Here is a 16836-nt window from a genome sequence, read left to right on the forward strand (position 1 = left end):
CACTATGTTAAAGGAACATGCACTGATCTACATCCTTCCTCTTGGAAACAAAGTGACCACGGCTCATGCGCTAGGCTCAAACTACAAGCAGACTACTCGTACACACCGTACCGGACAGGCGGCCTGACCACTCTCCCAGAGCGGGTGCGCAACCCACCATCCCCTCCGGTCGAAGGAGCAGCATGAACGGGTGCGGGTACAGAGGCTGGGGAACCAGGGGAAGGAGGAGGACTGGGAAGCGATGCACGCGCAGGCGAGGGAGGGGAAGGTGGCTGGGGCGACTGCGGATGTACCGGAGCAGGAGGCACATCAGGCACCGCGGACTGGACGGGAGGTGAATACGGGATCGCGGGAGGCGGTGCAGGCTCGTTTACCAGCATCAGGTGCTGGCGGGTACGACGGTACACGGTGCCCTCGTAGTTGACCAGGTACGACCGTGGAGAGTCAGCATTGCCGACGACCACGGCCAGCCGGTGGTGACCGGAGGTCGACTCCATCCGGACAACCTGGCCAGCGAACAAAGGTGGAAGGGGACGGGACGACCTGTCAAAGGAGCGCTTCTGAATGAGCTGCTTTTCAGTGATGCGCTCCCTGACAGCGGCAGGGCTCCGAGCCGTGGGTTGCAGGGATTGCTGGGAGACGGGGATAGGGGGTCTAGTGGTGCGGGACATGAGGCGCTGGGCAGGGGAACCGAGCGCGGGGTCCCGGGAGATGTTGCGGAGGTTGAGGAGGGCAAGGTACAAGTCCGAACTGTCAAGCCGGCAACGTTCCATCAGTTCCTTAGCGCTGCGGACAGCGCGCTCTGCAAGTCCATTGCTTTGCGGGTACTCGGGGCTGCTGGTGATGTGGCGGAAGTTCCACCGATTTGCGAAAACAGCAAACTCGGCGCTGGTAAACTGGCTGCCGTTGTCGGACTGGAGAGATGCCGGGGAACCAAAGGTAGAGAAGTGGCGGCGAAGCTTCCCGATGACGGCAGCAGACGTGAGGGACGGCAGCAGGTCCACCTCGAACCAGCTGGAGTAGGAGTCCACCAATACCAGGTAGTGTTTGCCACGCCACTCGAAAATATCGGCGGCAACAGCCATCCATGGCAACTCGGGAGCCGGCTGCTGCAGGAGAGGCTGGCGCTGCTGATGAGGTAATAGGCTGTTGCAGGCAGCGCAGGCGGAGACCCTGTCCCGGATCTCCTTGACCATGCCAGGCCAGTAAAACTGTGCTTGGGCCTGGGATAACGTGGCCTCCACCCCTGGGTGTCCGTTGTGGGCAGTGTGGAAGTAGTGATCTCGCAGCGCAGCCGGCACCACAACCTTGTGACCCTTCACCACCACGCCCGCGTGCAGCACCAGTTCATCCCGAACCAGGAAGTAGGGCACGGCACCAGCCGGCAGGGAAGACCGTCGTTCAGGCCAGCCACGGCGGATGACGCCCTTAAGCTGTTGAAGGTTCGGATCAGCGGCAGTGTGTGTGACCAGGGACTGCATCTGCCAAGATGGAACGATGTTGACGTTCAACACCATCAGGTCAGCCGATTCGTACGGATGGCGGGAAATGGAAGGTAGTGGGGCACGGGACAAAGTGTCTGCCACGAACATCTCCTTGCCTTTGCGGTACACGATTTCGAATGTAAAACGCTGCAGCTGCAGCATCATTCGCTGCAAGCGGGACGAGGCTGCGTGGATGGGCTTGTTTAAAATAGAGACCAGCGGCTGGTGGTCTGTTTCGATGGTGAAAGTTTTTCCCAGAACGTAGTCTCTGAATTTGGAGCACGCGAACACCACGGCAAGGAGCTCCTTTTCAATCTGCGCGTAGCGCTGTTCAGCAGGGGTCATTGTGCGAGAGGCATAGGAGACGGGCAGCTGTCGGTCGTCGTAGAGCTGCAGGCGTCCTTTGCACACAGAGAGACGTAAAGAGACGTCCTTTGCACACAGAGTCTTTTACTGGATATTGTTTATTAATTTCACTACACAAGTTATGCCCTAGCTGTCCGTGGTCATCACTGGAACTAGAGAGCGAGCTGGAGGTGGGGAAGTTACAATTATACCAGAGACAATGGGGAGTGGTTAGTAGTGGTGAGGTCACTATGTTAAAGGAACATGCACTGATCTACAAGATTGAAGTCCAAAAGTTGCATTTAGATTGGAATGAAAATGTGCGAGTGATCCAAGTCAAGTCAAGTCAATTTTATTTGTATAGCACATTTAAAAACAACCCACGTTGACCAAAGTGCTGTACATCAGTTCAGGTACTAAGAACGAACATACAATGGCACATAAACATAACAGCACATACATAAACAGTTTACAGCGCCCCCTCAGAGAGCCTCAAACGCTAGGGAGTACAAATAGGTTTTGAGCCTGGACTTAAAGGAGTCGATGGAGGAGGCAGTTCTGATGGGGAGAGGGATGCTGTTCCACAGTCTAGGAGCTGCAACCGCAAAAGCGCGGTGATTGGATCAATTTGTAAATGGAACATGGGATGGAAATAAGGGGAGAAAATCCAAAGTTGAAAGTAAGGCCCCATGTGGAATGAAATTCATGGTTGGAATTAATTCTGAGCACCATTTCGCCAATGTACAGGTTTAGAGATTGTTGAGCCTCGGTGGCTCCAGGAACAAACTGAGATGATGACTTAGGTGCTGGATGTTGTCGTTAAAACATGGAGGGCAGAGAACAGTGAGTCATCGTGAGGGTGTGCAGGTTGATAAATAGTTCCACCACTGTAAGTGTCACAAATGGATAAAACACACCCGAAGAGAGATGAATGGAGTTGGTGAGAACGGGCTAATTTCGGAAGAACAACTGGTATTTTGTAGAATGGGCCACAATCCAGAGTAGAATGCAAATAAGCAAGTAAAGAAGATCTGTCTTACAGCATGGAGTGAATTTTTCCTGGCAGCAGGGCGAAAACCCAAGGATAGGCAGCAGGCCAGAGAGTGAAACCAAAGTTCCAGCAGACAATAGTTTCTCCAAAAATCAGCCTGGAGATAGCCCAGAATGAGCAAACAGAAAATGCTGGAAACATTTAGCTGGTCAGGCCACATCTGTCGAGAGAAAATAGTAAACTTTCAAATCATTGACCTTTGATTGGCACTCTTCACAAATGTCGCCTAGCCTGCTAAGTATTACCAGCAATTTCTGTTTCATTTATGATTTGGAGCAACTGCAGTATTTTGCTTTTTCAGAAGGTGGATTTCTATTTTGTCTCAGCAGGAAAATAAAGCTGAGATTTCCAGGTACTTACCAGATAGCAACAATAATTGGATGACCAGTGATGGGCTAGAAAAAGTTAGCTATAAACTTGAAGCAAGAAAATAGCTGGTCAGATCTATCTTGATGCAACCCTGACAACAGTATAGTCCTGCTGGTAGGAAAATTCAAGAATTAGGAAGTGAAATTTAAGCAGAGGTTTGACTGTTGAAAGGAGCACAAGTGAAAGTAGAAGTGTGCAAGGTCAGGTAATTGGTGGCTTCTAGCAATAATTACAGTCTATAATTTGAACTCTTTAATAAGGCTGCTTGATTATTATATTTGTTGGAAAGGCTTAACTTTGAATCCCAGTTAGAGCCCGAGACCAATGTGGCCAGCTGCTGCAAGTTTCTTCATGTAGAATTTGGCAGTTTTCCGCTTTCAATCTGCTCTGTAAATCTGATTAACGAGCTTCAAGCTGTAAAAGGACATGTGATTGCATTTCACTACCTTTCGCATCATCTGCAAAAGCCAATTGGCAATGTGGTTAATTACAATTTTCATTCAAAGTCGTTTTTTTTGTGTAAGCTGATAAACGATTCTCATAAAAATGTGAAAACACTAAAATATTGTAACTTGCCCTATACTGTATTTAATTCCACTGAATTATGTATACAGTAATTCACCGTGTTACTTGTTCAACGACCCCTTTTAATACATGTAATATTTGTTTACATTTGTGCCGATTTATTGGTGAAATATGAAACTAACCATTTTTGCAAAGATCTGAAATGTTTTTAAAGCTGTGACATATTTAACAATGTTAAATCTGTTTCAACCACAGATATAATAACGTTCTTGCTGTGTGTTGCCTGAGGCATGATCTTGCAACATTGCCTAATGGAGATATGACACAGGTATGAAAAGTGCTGTTTTAATTTACTGTAACTGTATTATGTTTAACTGCAGAGTTACTTGAAGATCAAAACATCTGCTGATGTAGATAATCTGAAATTTAAAAACAGAAACCCATTTGGTTTGGCAGCATATGAAGCATTTGACCTGCAAAGTTAACTTTTAAGGATGTCGCCCCATTCCAAAATTAAAGTTCTCAGAATCTTTGATGCTCCAGATCCCAGCATCTGTAATCTCTTGCGTCACCACAAACAGTTGTCTCAGAATTGAAAGTTAATGTAAAAAACCTAATGCTAATAGCTTTTCTCCATTTACTGGCACACAGGTAGGCGAACGAGGGGCTAACTTGAGTGGAGGACAACGCCAGAGGATAAGTTTGGCACGTGCTTTATACAGTGAAAGAAATATCTATATCTTGGATGATCCACTCAGTGCATTAGATGCTCATGTTGGAAATCACATCTTTAATAATGCCATTAAAAAGCAACTGAATTTGAAGACTGTTCTCTTTATCACCCACCAACTTCAGGTGCGTTGAATCATGTATATGTATGTATATTTACGTTACTGAAAACTTAATTTTCAAATAAGGCACTCAGAACTTCAAATTTCCCTTTCTGATTGTTACTACTGGATCAATTGAAGATTAAGATTTTAACAGTGTGATTTACACTGAGTACAACAATGCTGCTTACTTTTATCTGTTCACTATTTAGCATATATTTACCAAAAAAATTGAAATAAAGATCAAGTAGGTTGTTCATAAGCCATTAGAGGTGAGTTGCTACTTAAGCAATTGGAGAAATTAATTACACGACATACTCTTAAAACACAGGAATATAACTTTATTTTGGGAGGTTGAGCATAATAGGGACATTCATTGAATGAAAAGCAAATGTTTGATATTGAAGAGAAACCAGAGAAGACACACGATGAAAAGAATGGCAATTGAAACACAATAGTAATTTACGTTTGAACTGGACATTTCCCATCTCTTCTGGGGGAAGAGAATAACCATCTATTCTTAATAATTAATCCAAAAAGCCTGGTTTGTGATTTTTCATATAAGAATGCCAAGAGACACCACCAAATGTTATTTCATGAGCAGAATTCTTTTCCTCAACAACATTGGTAGCAGTAAAGATATTTTTTTAATGTGATTGTTATAAAATTTGTCTCAATATTTTTAAAGAATGGAGAAAATGGACAAAAAGTCCTTAGATCATTGTTTTCAGCATATAAAATTACCATGGACTGTTGCACTTTCAAATATGTAGTTAAACTTTGCAAGCCTAAATGTAGTATAATGGAGTAGATTTTCTTCAAGTAACTGATATCGTATCCACAATGAATGCTGCTGAACACCAAAATACCCACTGTTTCGAATCATTTGGATCTTTTGCATCAAGAAAGTAACATTAGAAGGATATTATACCCAAGAAGCATTCTGTTACTTAGTGATTTAAAAAATAATATCAATTAGTTGGCGTGAACTGGAAAATTAGCTTATATTTTTAGAAAAGTATCTTTGTTAATATACATGTTTCTTCTTTGGACTTGTGCCTTTGGTTAAATGATAAAGTGCATCTTTCTTTATCTCCTGATACAGCTAATTCCTTCAGAAATATGTAAAATAAGACTTAATTTGTGTCGCACTTAATTTTTGGACCAGTAACATTCTTAAATGCCAGGTTCAACTTAATACAATTTGCAGAGTAGGGACTTAAAACATACTGCATGCTATTGATAAGCATTGCAGTTTTTCCTTGATAGCCCACTCTGACAGAAACTTGATGGCTGGAAGCTGACTTGAAATGTAAGTCTTTTCAACTGAATTCCCGTTTTGTTCTTGTTTATATGAGCAGTTTGGATGAATGTAGATCATTAGCAACGTAATTTAACAGTTAAACCACAAAGCTGCTTCCTTATTTGGTTAATTTTAATATAATTGACAACGTAGTTATGTATTTTATTGTTTTTTGAAACATTTCTTTCCCTTTTTGCTTTAACTTTGATGGTTATATTTTTTTAAATAGGCATTTTCTTCCTGATAAGACTGCCAGTTGTTCATTTATTTTTAAGTGTGTGTTGAGGCCATTTTTCTCCATCAAATCCCACTGTTATGTCATGGCCAAAATTAGTTTAGTGGGTGAAAATTTACAGTGGAAATTTTTCTACTATATTAATAATTCTTCAAAAATGGTCAATTAACATTAAAATTTAGTTTGCATTTTAATTAGAAAAGTTTGTTTTCAAGAATATGTATTGCAATATAGTGATGGTGCTTTTCAAGTGAATTTGGGACCTTAGGCCAAATGGAGGTGAAAGGCAAGAAAACGGAAAATGATTGTTTTACACTTCAAGGGTAAATTTAACAAAACTGGTAAATTTCTGCCTTTTTATTTTGCAAAGATGGTTTCTGATAGTTCTGATAGCATTGTGTTGATAGATCTATATGGTATTATACTTTTGCACTCTAAAACATTGTTGCAAAGAAGGTTGTTCAAAGAATCTGAAGTGAAATATAAAGATGCAAAAATAAACTAATTGATTGTTTGCCTATTTTGAGCAGTATATGGTCAACTGTGATGAAGTGCTATTAATGAAAGATGGCAGTATAACCGAGAGAGGTTCTCATGAAGAGTTAATGCTCTTGAATGGGGATTATGCTGCAATGTTCAATAATCTACAGTTGGGAGACACTCCGCATACTGAGGTAATGTTATAGTATCACCTAATAGAGTGTAAGATGTGCACAGGATCTTTTTATTTACAGTACCATAAATAAGTTATCTTGCAGATTCCAATGTTGATGGAAGATACAGTGATCATAACTTGACTAATTTGAGGAGAGTATGGTAACTTGGTACATAATGTTACAATGCATCCTATTTAGGAAATAAATTAAGGACAATGTGCTTAAATATGAGAATAAATCCCCCAAGCGAGACAAATTGAAAATAAATCTGTGGCAGAAGGAAAATAACATGAGGTAAATTTGCCAAAAATTTCAAGCAAACCTGTCCACTACAGTGATAAATCATTCCCAGCATTCGAGATAAGCAGAATAGAAGAAAACCTACCTATACCTACAATGAGCAGAGTTTGTTGGAGAAACAACCACTTCTGCTCATTTCCCCAATGGAATAGAAATCAGTTTTGATAAAGTTGATAGACACAAAATGTTTGAGTAACACAGCAGGCAATGCAGCATCCCTGGAGAAAAGGAGTAGGTGGCGTTTTGAGTCGAGACCCTTCTTCAGACTGAGAGTCAGATGAGAGGGAAACTACAGGTATGAAAAGGTACAAAGAAAAATGAATGAAAGGCATGAAAAGAACAAATCAATGGTCCATTGTTGGCCGTGGAAAAGGTGATAAAGAGGGGATAAACGGTGGGGATAAACAATGAAAATAAGCAGGACGACCCTCTAACTTCCTGTCTCCACCTATATCCTTCCTTTGTCCCGCCCCCCTGACATCAGTCTGAAGAAGGGTCTCGACCCGAAACGTCACCCATTCCTTCTCTCCTGAGATGCTGCCTGACCTGCTGAGTTACTCCAGCATTTTGTGAATAAATACCTTTGATTATTTAGCATGACATCAACTGAAATAATGCTACATTTCTAGCAGGCAGATGGAGCAGTGTAGATGAGAGGGATTTATTCTCATATTTAAGCAGTATGGACGATTACTTTAAACAGACTGCTTCAAACGCACGCTTGTTTCCTTCAAACTAAAAACAGCATTGAATTTAGGATGGAATACCATAATAGAGGCAATGATTAAATGAAAAACAAATGTTTGATACTAACAAATAAAAACTGGGCTTGAAAGTTAGAAAAGATATAGACGGACAATATAGGACCAGATGATAAGAATTGCAACTGAATGATCAGCCCTTATCCTAAGGTGGCCCCTGTTCCAATGTAGTTCTTGTCATGGTATAGAGCCTATTTCACTACAAGTGTAAAGTATTGGCCAATGGTCATCTTTAACAAGATTGAGTCCAACCTACCCCTGACATTCAGTGGCATTACTATTCCATAGCCTCTTTTATTAACATTCTGGGGCATGGTACTGCATGACCAGAAGCTCACATAAATACAGTGTCTTCGAAAACAGATCAGAAGCTGGATATTATGGAGCAAATGATTTGCCTCTTAACATTAATAAGACACATCAGGATCTGGATGAGCCGACTTGATTAGTGGCCATTCACTACCATAATTATTAATTCCACTCGGTTACACACCATTACTTTATTAGGTATCATCTACAAAATGCACGGCAGTAGAGTTGCTGCCTTGCATCGCCAGAGATCTCGGTTTGATCCTGACTACGGGTGTTGTCTGTATGGAGTTTGAACGTTCTTCCCGTGACCTGGGTGGGTTTCCTCTGGGTGCTCCGGTTTCCTCCCAGACTCCAATGATGTACAGGTTTGTTAGTTAATTGGCTTCAGTAAAATTGCATACCGTCCAAGTGGGTATGTAGGATAGTGAGGGAACAAGGCATCAGTTACTAGATTTCCACAATAAATTCCATGTGGGTTCGTGCTGGAATATGCTATCATTTTCATAACTAATGACTTTGAACACTGAGCATGTTGCAACGATAGTGAAACTAAATTGTGGGTAAATTGTTCTGATTTAATAGGAGGAGAATTAACAATGCAGTTTGTCTGAAGAGAGCCTTAACTTGTTTCTGTTCTGAATATTGGTTATTTTTCAGGCAAACAACAAAAACAACACCAATAGTTCCTTTAAGAAAGCCCAAGACAATGGCCAGACTGGATCAGTAAAGAAGGAAAGAAACACAAATAAAGCCACAGGTACTTCGAAACAAGAGCTATTTAATGTAATTAATGTAGAAAAACATCTCAAAGGTCATCACAAAACAAAAACAAATGTCAAGCCTAGGACGGAGATCTTGGCAGAAATGGCCAAAAGTTGTCTAAAAAGAGAGATGTAAGCCAGGGATCTGATTGGGGTGTGGGTTTCGGTGTATTCATGTGACTCAATTATTATTGATTACAACGAAACTATCAATTTTTCAAATTCAAGGAAATTTACAAGCTTAGTTTGAAGAATCATATCAGTTGAAATTAGTTTTATCTAGAGATGGAGCTGTAGAATGAAGATTTTGTAATGAACGATTACTGTTTTTAAAAGGTGTCAAAATTATCATCAGAGATCAATCAAAGTCGAGTTTGACTGTCCTGTTGGTTCTTGAGATGACATGTCCTTCTCGGTGGACACCTGTGCATGACATTTTAACATGGGGAGAGTGGTGCATGGATGGCCAGCACAAGGTCCTTGGCAAAGACAGACCTAGGTCCAAGGGCATAGACTCCACAATGGATGGAGCCTCCCCTGTTTCAGCCTTCTTAGCTGTTGTGATGCTTGGCCCATGCTTGTCAGGCACCTCCCCCTTGACCAGCCTGCCATGGGTGACCCTGCTGGGAACATAGCTGCAGATGGTTTCGCTCTGAGGATCTTGGGCACACGCTAGCCTCTCCATCACGACAAGGTGGCGACCCTAGGAGATTGTCAAAATATTTCTGGTTTCACAAAGTGAAGTCCTTTGGTGGTTAGTTACTATTGTATTGGTTGATTATATATTCGGTAACAAACATTTGCTCAAACATATTAAACAACCTACTACTTCAGGTAGTAGATGATCCTAATTTTTAAAACTGATTTATTTTTAAATAATTTATTACAGCAAATGGAAAGTGATCTGCTGAACATTCTTTTGGAGGTATATGTGAAAAAAGTGGCCGCAGCAGTAAATCATTGAAACAGTGAAGTCCAGATCATAGGTTAATACTACTTTGAAGACGAGACATGAATTTCCATCTTGCCTTGGAATTTCAACATAAATCAAGTTGAGTTGATTGTCATATCTACAGTTCAGTTAGGTACAGATACAAAGAAAATCTTGATTATAGCAGCATCACAGGTACATAGAAAAACCACAGAAACATAAATCAAACACAACTTACAGAAGTTGAAATAAAAAAGAAAACAAAGACCATGGTAATGCACGTGGTGGTCCATAGTGTAAGAAAATAACACGGCTGCTGTCGCCACCACCACCGACCCTTACTGCACCAAATACTCCGCTGATCCTCGCCTCAATTCACCGGGATTCCAGGCATGGTTCCAGACTGAGAGTCTGAAGAAAGGTTTTGACCCAAAACATCACCTATGTATGTTTTTCAGTGATGCTGCCTGATCTGCTGAGTTACTCCAACACTTTGTCCTTTTGTGTATTAATCAGTATCTGCAGTTCTATGTTCCTACTACTTGTACAATGATGTGTAAGAAAATAACTGCAGATGCTGGTACAAATCGAAGGTATTTATTTCACAAAATGCTGGAGTAACTCAGCAGGTCAGGCAGCATCTCAGGAGAGAAGGAATGGGTGACGTTTTGGGTCGAGACCCTTGTTCAGTTGCCGAGGGAAGATTAGGGTTATGCTGGGTAGGTAGATGGTTGGACAAAGGCCAGAGATGAAAAGACTAAAGGTCTGAGATTAGGATAGAAGAGCTGCGAATTGTGAAACCAGAGGAAGGAATGTAGGGAGAAAGAAAGGTGGAAATTCGGTGCGAGTTCAGGTCAGGGAAGGGGAGGGGGGAGGGGGGGTTGGTATGTTAAGTAAATTCAGAGAATTCAATGTTCATACCGTTGGGTTGTAAGCTATGCAGGTGGAATATGAGGTGCTGTTCCTCCAATTTGCATGTGACCTCACCCAGTCAATGGAGGAAGCCCAGGATAGAAAGGTCAGTAAGGGAATAAGATGAGTTAAAATGGTTAGCAATAGGAAGATCCAGTAGATCTTGGTGAACTCACTAAGTTTTGCACTGTTTTCAGCGAAACGGTGGCCAAGTCTACTTTTGTTCTCACCGTTGTATGGGAGGGTACCGGGAACACCAGTTGCTGCAGATGAGATTAGGGGAGGTGCACCTGAACCTCTGCCTCACCTGGAAGGACTGCTGGGGTCCCTGGATGGATGTGAGAGACTAGGTATAGGCATCTATCTAGGTATAGGCATCTGTTGCATCTCCTGCGGTTGCAGGGGAAAGTACCTGGGGAGGGGGTAGTTTGGGTGGAAAGAGTGAACCAAAGAGTTGCATCGGGAGAGGTCTCTGTGGAAGGCAGAAAGTGATGGGGGATGGAAAGATGTAACTGCTGGTGGGATCACCAAGGAGTTAATCCGACACTTTGTCCTTTTTTTGTAATCCAGCATCTGCAGTTCCTTGTTTCTACACATTACAGGAAAGTAACTGTTCCTCAACATGCAAGAGTGATATTTCAGACTTCTGTACCTCCCTGCCAAGAGTAGCAGTGAGAAGAGGGCATGGCTCAGATGATGGGAATCCTTTATGATGGATGCCATCGTCTTGAGGCAGCGCCTCGCAATTACTTTCGATGATGAGGATTGCTGTGCTTGGGATGAACCGGGCTGAGGCCACCACTCCATGCACCCTCTTGTGTTCCTGTGCGTTGGAATGGCCATAGCAGACCATGATGCAACTAGTCGGGATACTTTCTACATCTGTAGAAGACAATTCTTTGGTGATTCGCTGAATCTCCTAAAAGTTTTGAGAAAGTAGAAGCGTTGTTGTGCCTTCTTTGTAATTACATCTGTGTGTTGGGCTCAGGACAGGTCCAAGAGATCAATGCCCAGTAACTTGAAGCTGCATTCATTGTTGACGGTAAAGAGAACTAGATGGTCAAATGCAACAGCCACCTATCCTGCTTGTAATTGGAGTTAGCTGCTGGAGGTGTGATTTGATAAGATTGTTAGCTTTCATCCCCTTCTTCTCCCCCCCTTCCCCCCCTCATACGTTTATAGACATTTTCTGGATATATAGTGGTTAGAAATCCTTCCACACAGCAGATGATTTTTTTAAATGTAGATGCGTATTCCAGTGCAATTCACAATCATCTTGCCATTGAGCAACAACTGTCTGGGCTCGCTGCATGGTGGGTAACTGGGGATACTATTGCTGTGATAACATTGTCAGATAGTGAGAAGGCAGCAGGTTTGTATCCCAGCATGGGGCATCAACAATCCTAATAATCTGATGGAAGACGAATGGTTGGGATGCCCTAATACCATCAAAGTTCATTCCAACAGTGGAAATCAGAGCCATGGTGGTAACACTCGGAGTTGAATCTCAGAAGTCTGTGCTTCTACTGTAGTAATAGAATAACTACTGTCCACCAGCATTTGACATATTATCCGTGTGAGTTGCGCCATGATTTGATCTTTGGGTGCTGATGTGGAGTATGACTGCAACAGACTCCACGTGCGTTTGGTTGTCTGATGTAGGCTTTCATGTTGGCCTGATGATGCTTTTTGATTTTGTTAGAAATCGACTTTCCATTCTAGCCTATCGTATTGTAATTCGATCGAGTTCCTCTCTGCTGGATTTGATAGACTGCACCCTCCTGGGCTCTGAAATATGACTGTCCTACTTCTTAACTTGCATTTCATGGCACTTGATGTCCTATGCTCTACTATGAGATTTAGTAGTCTCTTTGCTGGTTGCTGCCGGTGTCAAATTGAGTAATGAAATATTGACAACATTATGCCAATTTTACATTACTGAATTTGACACTAGCTTCAAGAGGCACACATTAAATCCAAGCAGCTTTGATCCGTTGCAATTCATCTACCACCACAACAGGACCAGGGCTGATGCCATCTCCCAGGCACTAAACTCATCCCTGGAACACCTGGATAAGAAGGACACATATGTCAGACTTCTATTCGAGGACTAAAGCTCTGCTGCCAATACTATTATCCCAACCAAGCTCATCTCCAAACTCGTGGAGCTTGGCGTCAGCACTCGTCTCTGCAACTGGATCCTCAACTTCCTGACCAACAGACCACAATCAGTGAGGAGAGGTGACAAATCATCCTCTCCGATAATCCTCAACACTGGTGCCCGGCAAGTATGCGTTCTCGGCCCCTTATTTTCCTCTTAATGCACTCGTGACTGTGCAGCCAAATACCAATCCAACTCATTTTATAAGTTTGTGGGCCAGATATCAAATAATGTTGAGATGGAGTATAGGAAGCAATTAAGTACCTTGTAACCTGGTGCCAAGTCAACAATCTCTCCCTCAATGTCAGCAAGACAAAGGAGATCAGGATTGATTTCAGGAAGTGAAGCATTACACACACCCTAGCATACATTGATTGTGCCGAAGTAGAAGTGGTCAAAATCTTCAAGTTCTCAGGAATAAATATCACCAGCAATTTGTCCTCAACCAGCCACATCAAAGTTATGGCCAAGAGTGCACACGAATGCCTCTACTTCCTTATAAGGCTTAGGAAGTTCGGCATGTCCCCAACAACTCTCATCAATGTTTACAGATGTGTCACAGAATGCATTTTATTGGGATGCATCACAGCATGGTTTGGGAAAAGCCCCGTTAAGACCGCAAGAAATGACAGAGTTGTAGACCTGGCCCAGATCATCACACAAACCAATCTCCCCTTCCATTGACCCCAACTACACTTCACGCTGTGTTGGCAAGGCCACCAGCATAATGAAGGACGTCTAGCCCCGGTTATTCCCACTTCTCCCCTCTCCCATCATGCATGGGTTACAGAAGTTTGAAAACGCATACCTCCAGATTTAGGGACAGTTTCTTCCCAGCTGTAGTCAGGCAACTGAACCGTCATCTCACCAGCTAGAGTGATGTCCTGACCTCCTATCTTCCTCATTGGAGACCTTTGAACTATCTTTAATCAGACTTTATCTTGTACTGAATGTCGTATCCTTTATCTGTACACTGATTGTACTCTTGATTGTTATCATGTATAGTCTTTTTGACTGGATAGCGTGCAAAAAAAGCTTTTCACTGTATGTCGTTACATGTGACAATAATAAACCAAACTAAAACTTACCTGGATATTGAGAATTATCGGGTTGAGGTCAGGTATAATTTCTGATAAGTGAAAGGCATCGTATGAGATATTGATAACTCAACATTTTGATTAATGAAGAGAGTAGGTCAGAGAATAGGTTTACATTATCTGAATCTTATCATCCAGAAGGTAAAGGCTTGAACTGTCACTGCCTATATTTAGATGCTAACGGTTACTTCTGCTTATTGTGCTGGAATATAAAAAGCAGTGCCAGTGGAGTTGTTAAAATACCCTGATCATTGCTGTGGGGGTTTCTGGTGGAAATGCCATTGGTACAAGCAAGTAAGATTTTCTTCCCCACAGCTTTGCCCCAATGTTTATGTTAAGGCATTGCTTCCAGCACCAATGAATTTCTACCCTCTTATCTTTGTTTCAATCATACGTTATTCTGTAACATTTTAAAGCAGATTATATATTTTTCTACAAAATATGGCACTTGGGTTCTTTCCAATAATTCTCTGCCTGTCAGATCGTGCATTATTTTGAATTTAAAACTTGTAAGTTGGAATCTTAGGAATCCTATTCAAATATTGGTGCTGTTGTCATTTTTTTAACTTTGGTGGCTCATCATTCATTATTTATGACCTGATTTCCTACATGAGGGTGTATTACATCAAGCTATTTTGTATGTAAGAATATGAAATATTGCATGTTTAGTGAAGGTTATGTTGGAATGCAGCGTTTTAAATTGTTTTGATATTTGATAGGCAATAATATCATAAGGAATCCAAACACACAGCATTATGGATTGGGAAATGTTAAATATAATTTAAATAATGCTGGGAATATTGGACAGGTCAGACAGCAGCTATGGAGGGAGAAACAGAGTTAACATTTCAGGCCAGTGATCTTTCATCAGAATTATACAATCTCACAAAAAATATTGCGTTCTGTAAAGCTATTTTTCTCTGGAGCTGAGAATATGCTGGTACTATACTTGACATTGTCAAGTTGACAATGGATAATCTGTTTCTTTTATTCTGTCTCTAGATCAGCTTGGACAATCAGAGGAAAAAGGGAAAGCTTCTATACCATGGTCTGTATATGGCGTTTACATCCAAGCAGCAGGAGGCCCACTGGCATTTTTCTTCGTAATGATCCTTTTTATAATGAATGTAGGAAGTGTTGCCTTTAACAATTGGTGGCTTAGCTATTGGATCAAAGCAGGAAGTGGGGTAAGAACTGGTATTATCTTAAAGCCAATGTACTTCATTTTATAGCGAACTTTAAATTGATGACATTGATCATTATTTTAGTCATTTCAGCATTCATATCATATCATATCATATATATACAGCCGGAAACAGGCCTTTTCGGCCCACCAAGTCCGTGCCGCCCAGTGATCCCCGTACATTAACACTATCCTACACACACTAAGGACAATTTTTACATTTACCCAGCCAATTAACCTACATACCTGTACGTCTTTGGAGTCATTGGGTTGAACTAATAATACAGTGATGGCTGTTCTTAAAGTAACAAAGTAATAAAGTGACAGACTTCACCCCAAGTGTGTGAAGGAGAGATATCGAAGATCCTTCCTTCCTGCTACCATCAGACTTCACAATCAGCACTGCTCCCAGCAGACTAGTAAATAAAGATAATTACCGTTATTTTATTTTTTAATGAATGCTTATTTATTTTTGCTATCCTCTTTGCTGCTGATACCCTGCAAATTTCCCCATTGTGGGACGAATAAAGGATTATTATTATTATTATTATTATTAAATTCCCTTGCCAGTCATCAAGTAGCAAACAGGCAGTTAAATGATCTTTTGGGCAATCTACGAATTTGATGTGTTATCCATCCATGATTAATTTGTGCATGGAGGTCTCCTATTCAAAGTAAAACAAGGTGGCTTTTTCATTAAATAGCACATTCAGCTTAGTGTTATTTTTCTATAAATTATAGAAATTATTATTCTAATATTGTGATAGAAATATTTTCAAAAATGTTGACTCTGCTCTTTTTTGCAGAATATGTCTTTGATTAAAGAGAATAAAACGTATGTGGATCAGAGTATGAAGGACAATCCACATATGCATTACTATGCAGGGATCTATGCAATTTCAATGGTAGTAATTCTGATCCTCAAGGCAGTGCGTGGCATTGTATTTGTTAAGGTACGATAGTAATTTTACGATATTAAGGTGTAATTAAGTACTTTCAATACTTTTTTCTGAAATCTTAGCACCAGGAATTCTTAGTTAGTCCTTCAAGATATACCTCAGATTTGTTTTGTGATGAATAGTGAATTTGCATTAAGACTGCTCTGATTTTTAGTGACACACAAGACTGCTATATTCCCAGATAGTAAATGAGATATTGCTCTTCAAGCTTGTGTTGGGCCTCGTTGTAACAGTGAATAGCATTGGTGGGAAGGAAATAGAATTTGACAGTCTCACTTTTGAGGTATATTCAATTCTGTGTAAGTAAATTTAACACTTAATTTTTTTTTTTGCTCAGAATTTGATTTGGAATAGATTTTTTTCATTAACTTAAGAAAATATCTTGTGCATTGATTGATGGCTATGACCAAAATTTGTACTGTGGCACAACAATCCTTTCCTAAAAAGCCGCAAAAAGATATATTACATTTGAAATGTGTGAAAATACAGATAATTATCAGCTTCATGGCTTCTATATTTTTGTTGAAGGGAACACTGAGAGCTTCATCCAGTCTTCATGATGAGCTCTTTCGCAAAATCCTCAGGGGTCCTATGAAATTCTTTGACATTACTCCTGCTGGCCGAATACTCAATAGATTCTCAAAGGATATGGATGAAGGTA

General features: G+C 41.2%; 1 protein-coding gene across 6 annotated transcripts in view; it reads left to right on the forward strand.

The window, feature by feature from the left end:
* LOC144599398 (ATP-binding cassette sub-family C member 5-like) overlaps window positions 1-16836 on the forward strand; it is an 85581-nt gene that overhangs the window by 48686 nt on the left and 20059 nt on the right. For all 6 annotated transcript variants that reach the window (XM_078410225.1, XM_078410224.1, XM_078410226.1 and 3 more), the window contains 7 exons: window positions 4030-4102; window positions 4426-4629; window positions 6673-6816; window positions 8829-8928; window positions 15036-15220; window positions 16023-16169; window positions 16704-16833. In XM_078410225.1, the coding sequence (XP_078266351.1) occupies window positions 4030-4102; window positions 4426-4629; window positions 6673-6816; window positions 8829-8928; window positions 15036-15220; window positions 16023-16169; window positions 16704-16833 (983 nt within the window). The remainder of the gene's footprint in view (window positions 1-4029; window positions 4103-4425; window positions 4630-6672; window positions 6817-8828; window positions 8929-15035; window positions 15221-16022; window positions 16170-16703; window positions 16834-16836) is intronic.

Source organism: Rhinoraja longicauda, chromosome 13, assembly GCF_053455715.1.
Source record: "Rhinoraja longicauda isolate Sanriku21f chromosome 13, sRhiLon1.1, whole genome shotgun sequence".
NCBI lineage: Eukaryota > Metazoa > Chordata > Chondrichthyes > Rajiformes > Arhynchobatidae > Rhinoraja > Rhinoraja longicauda.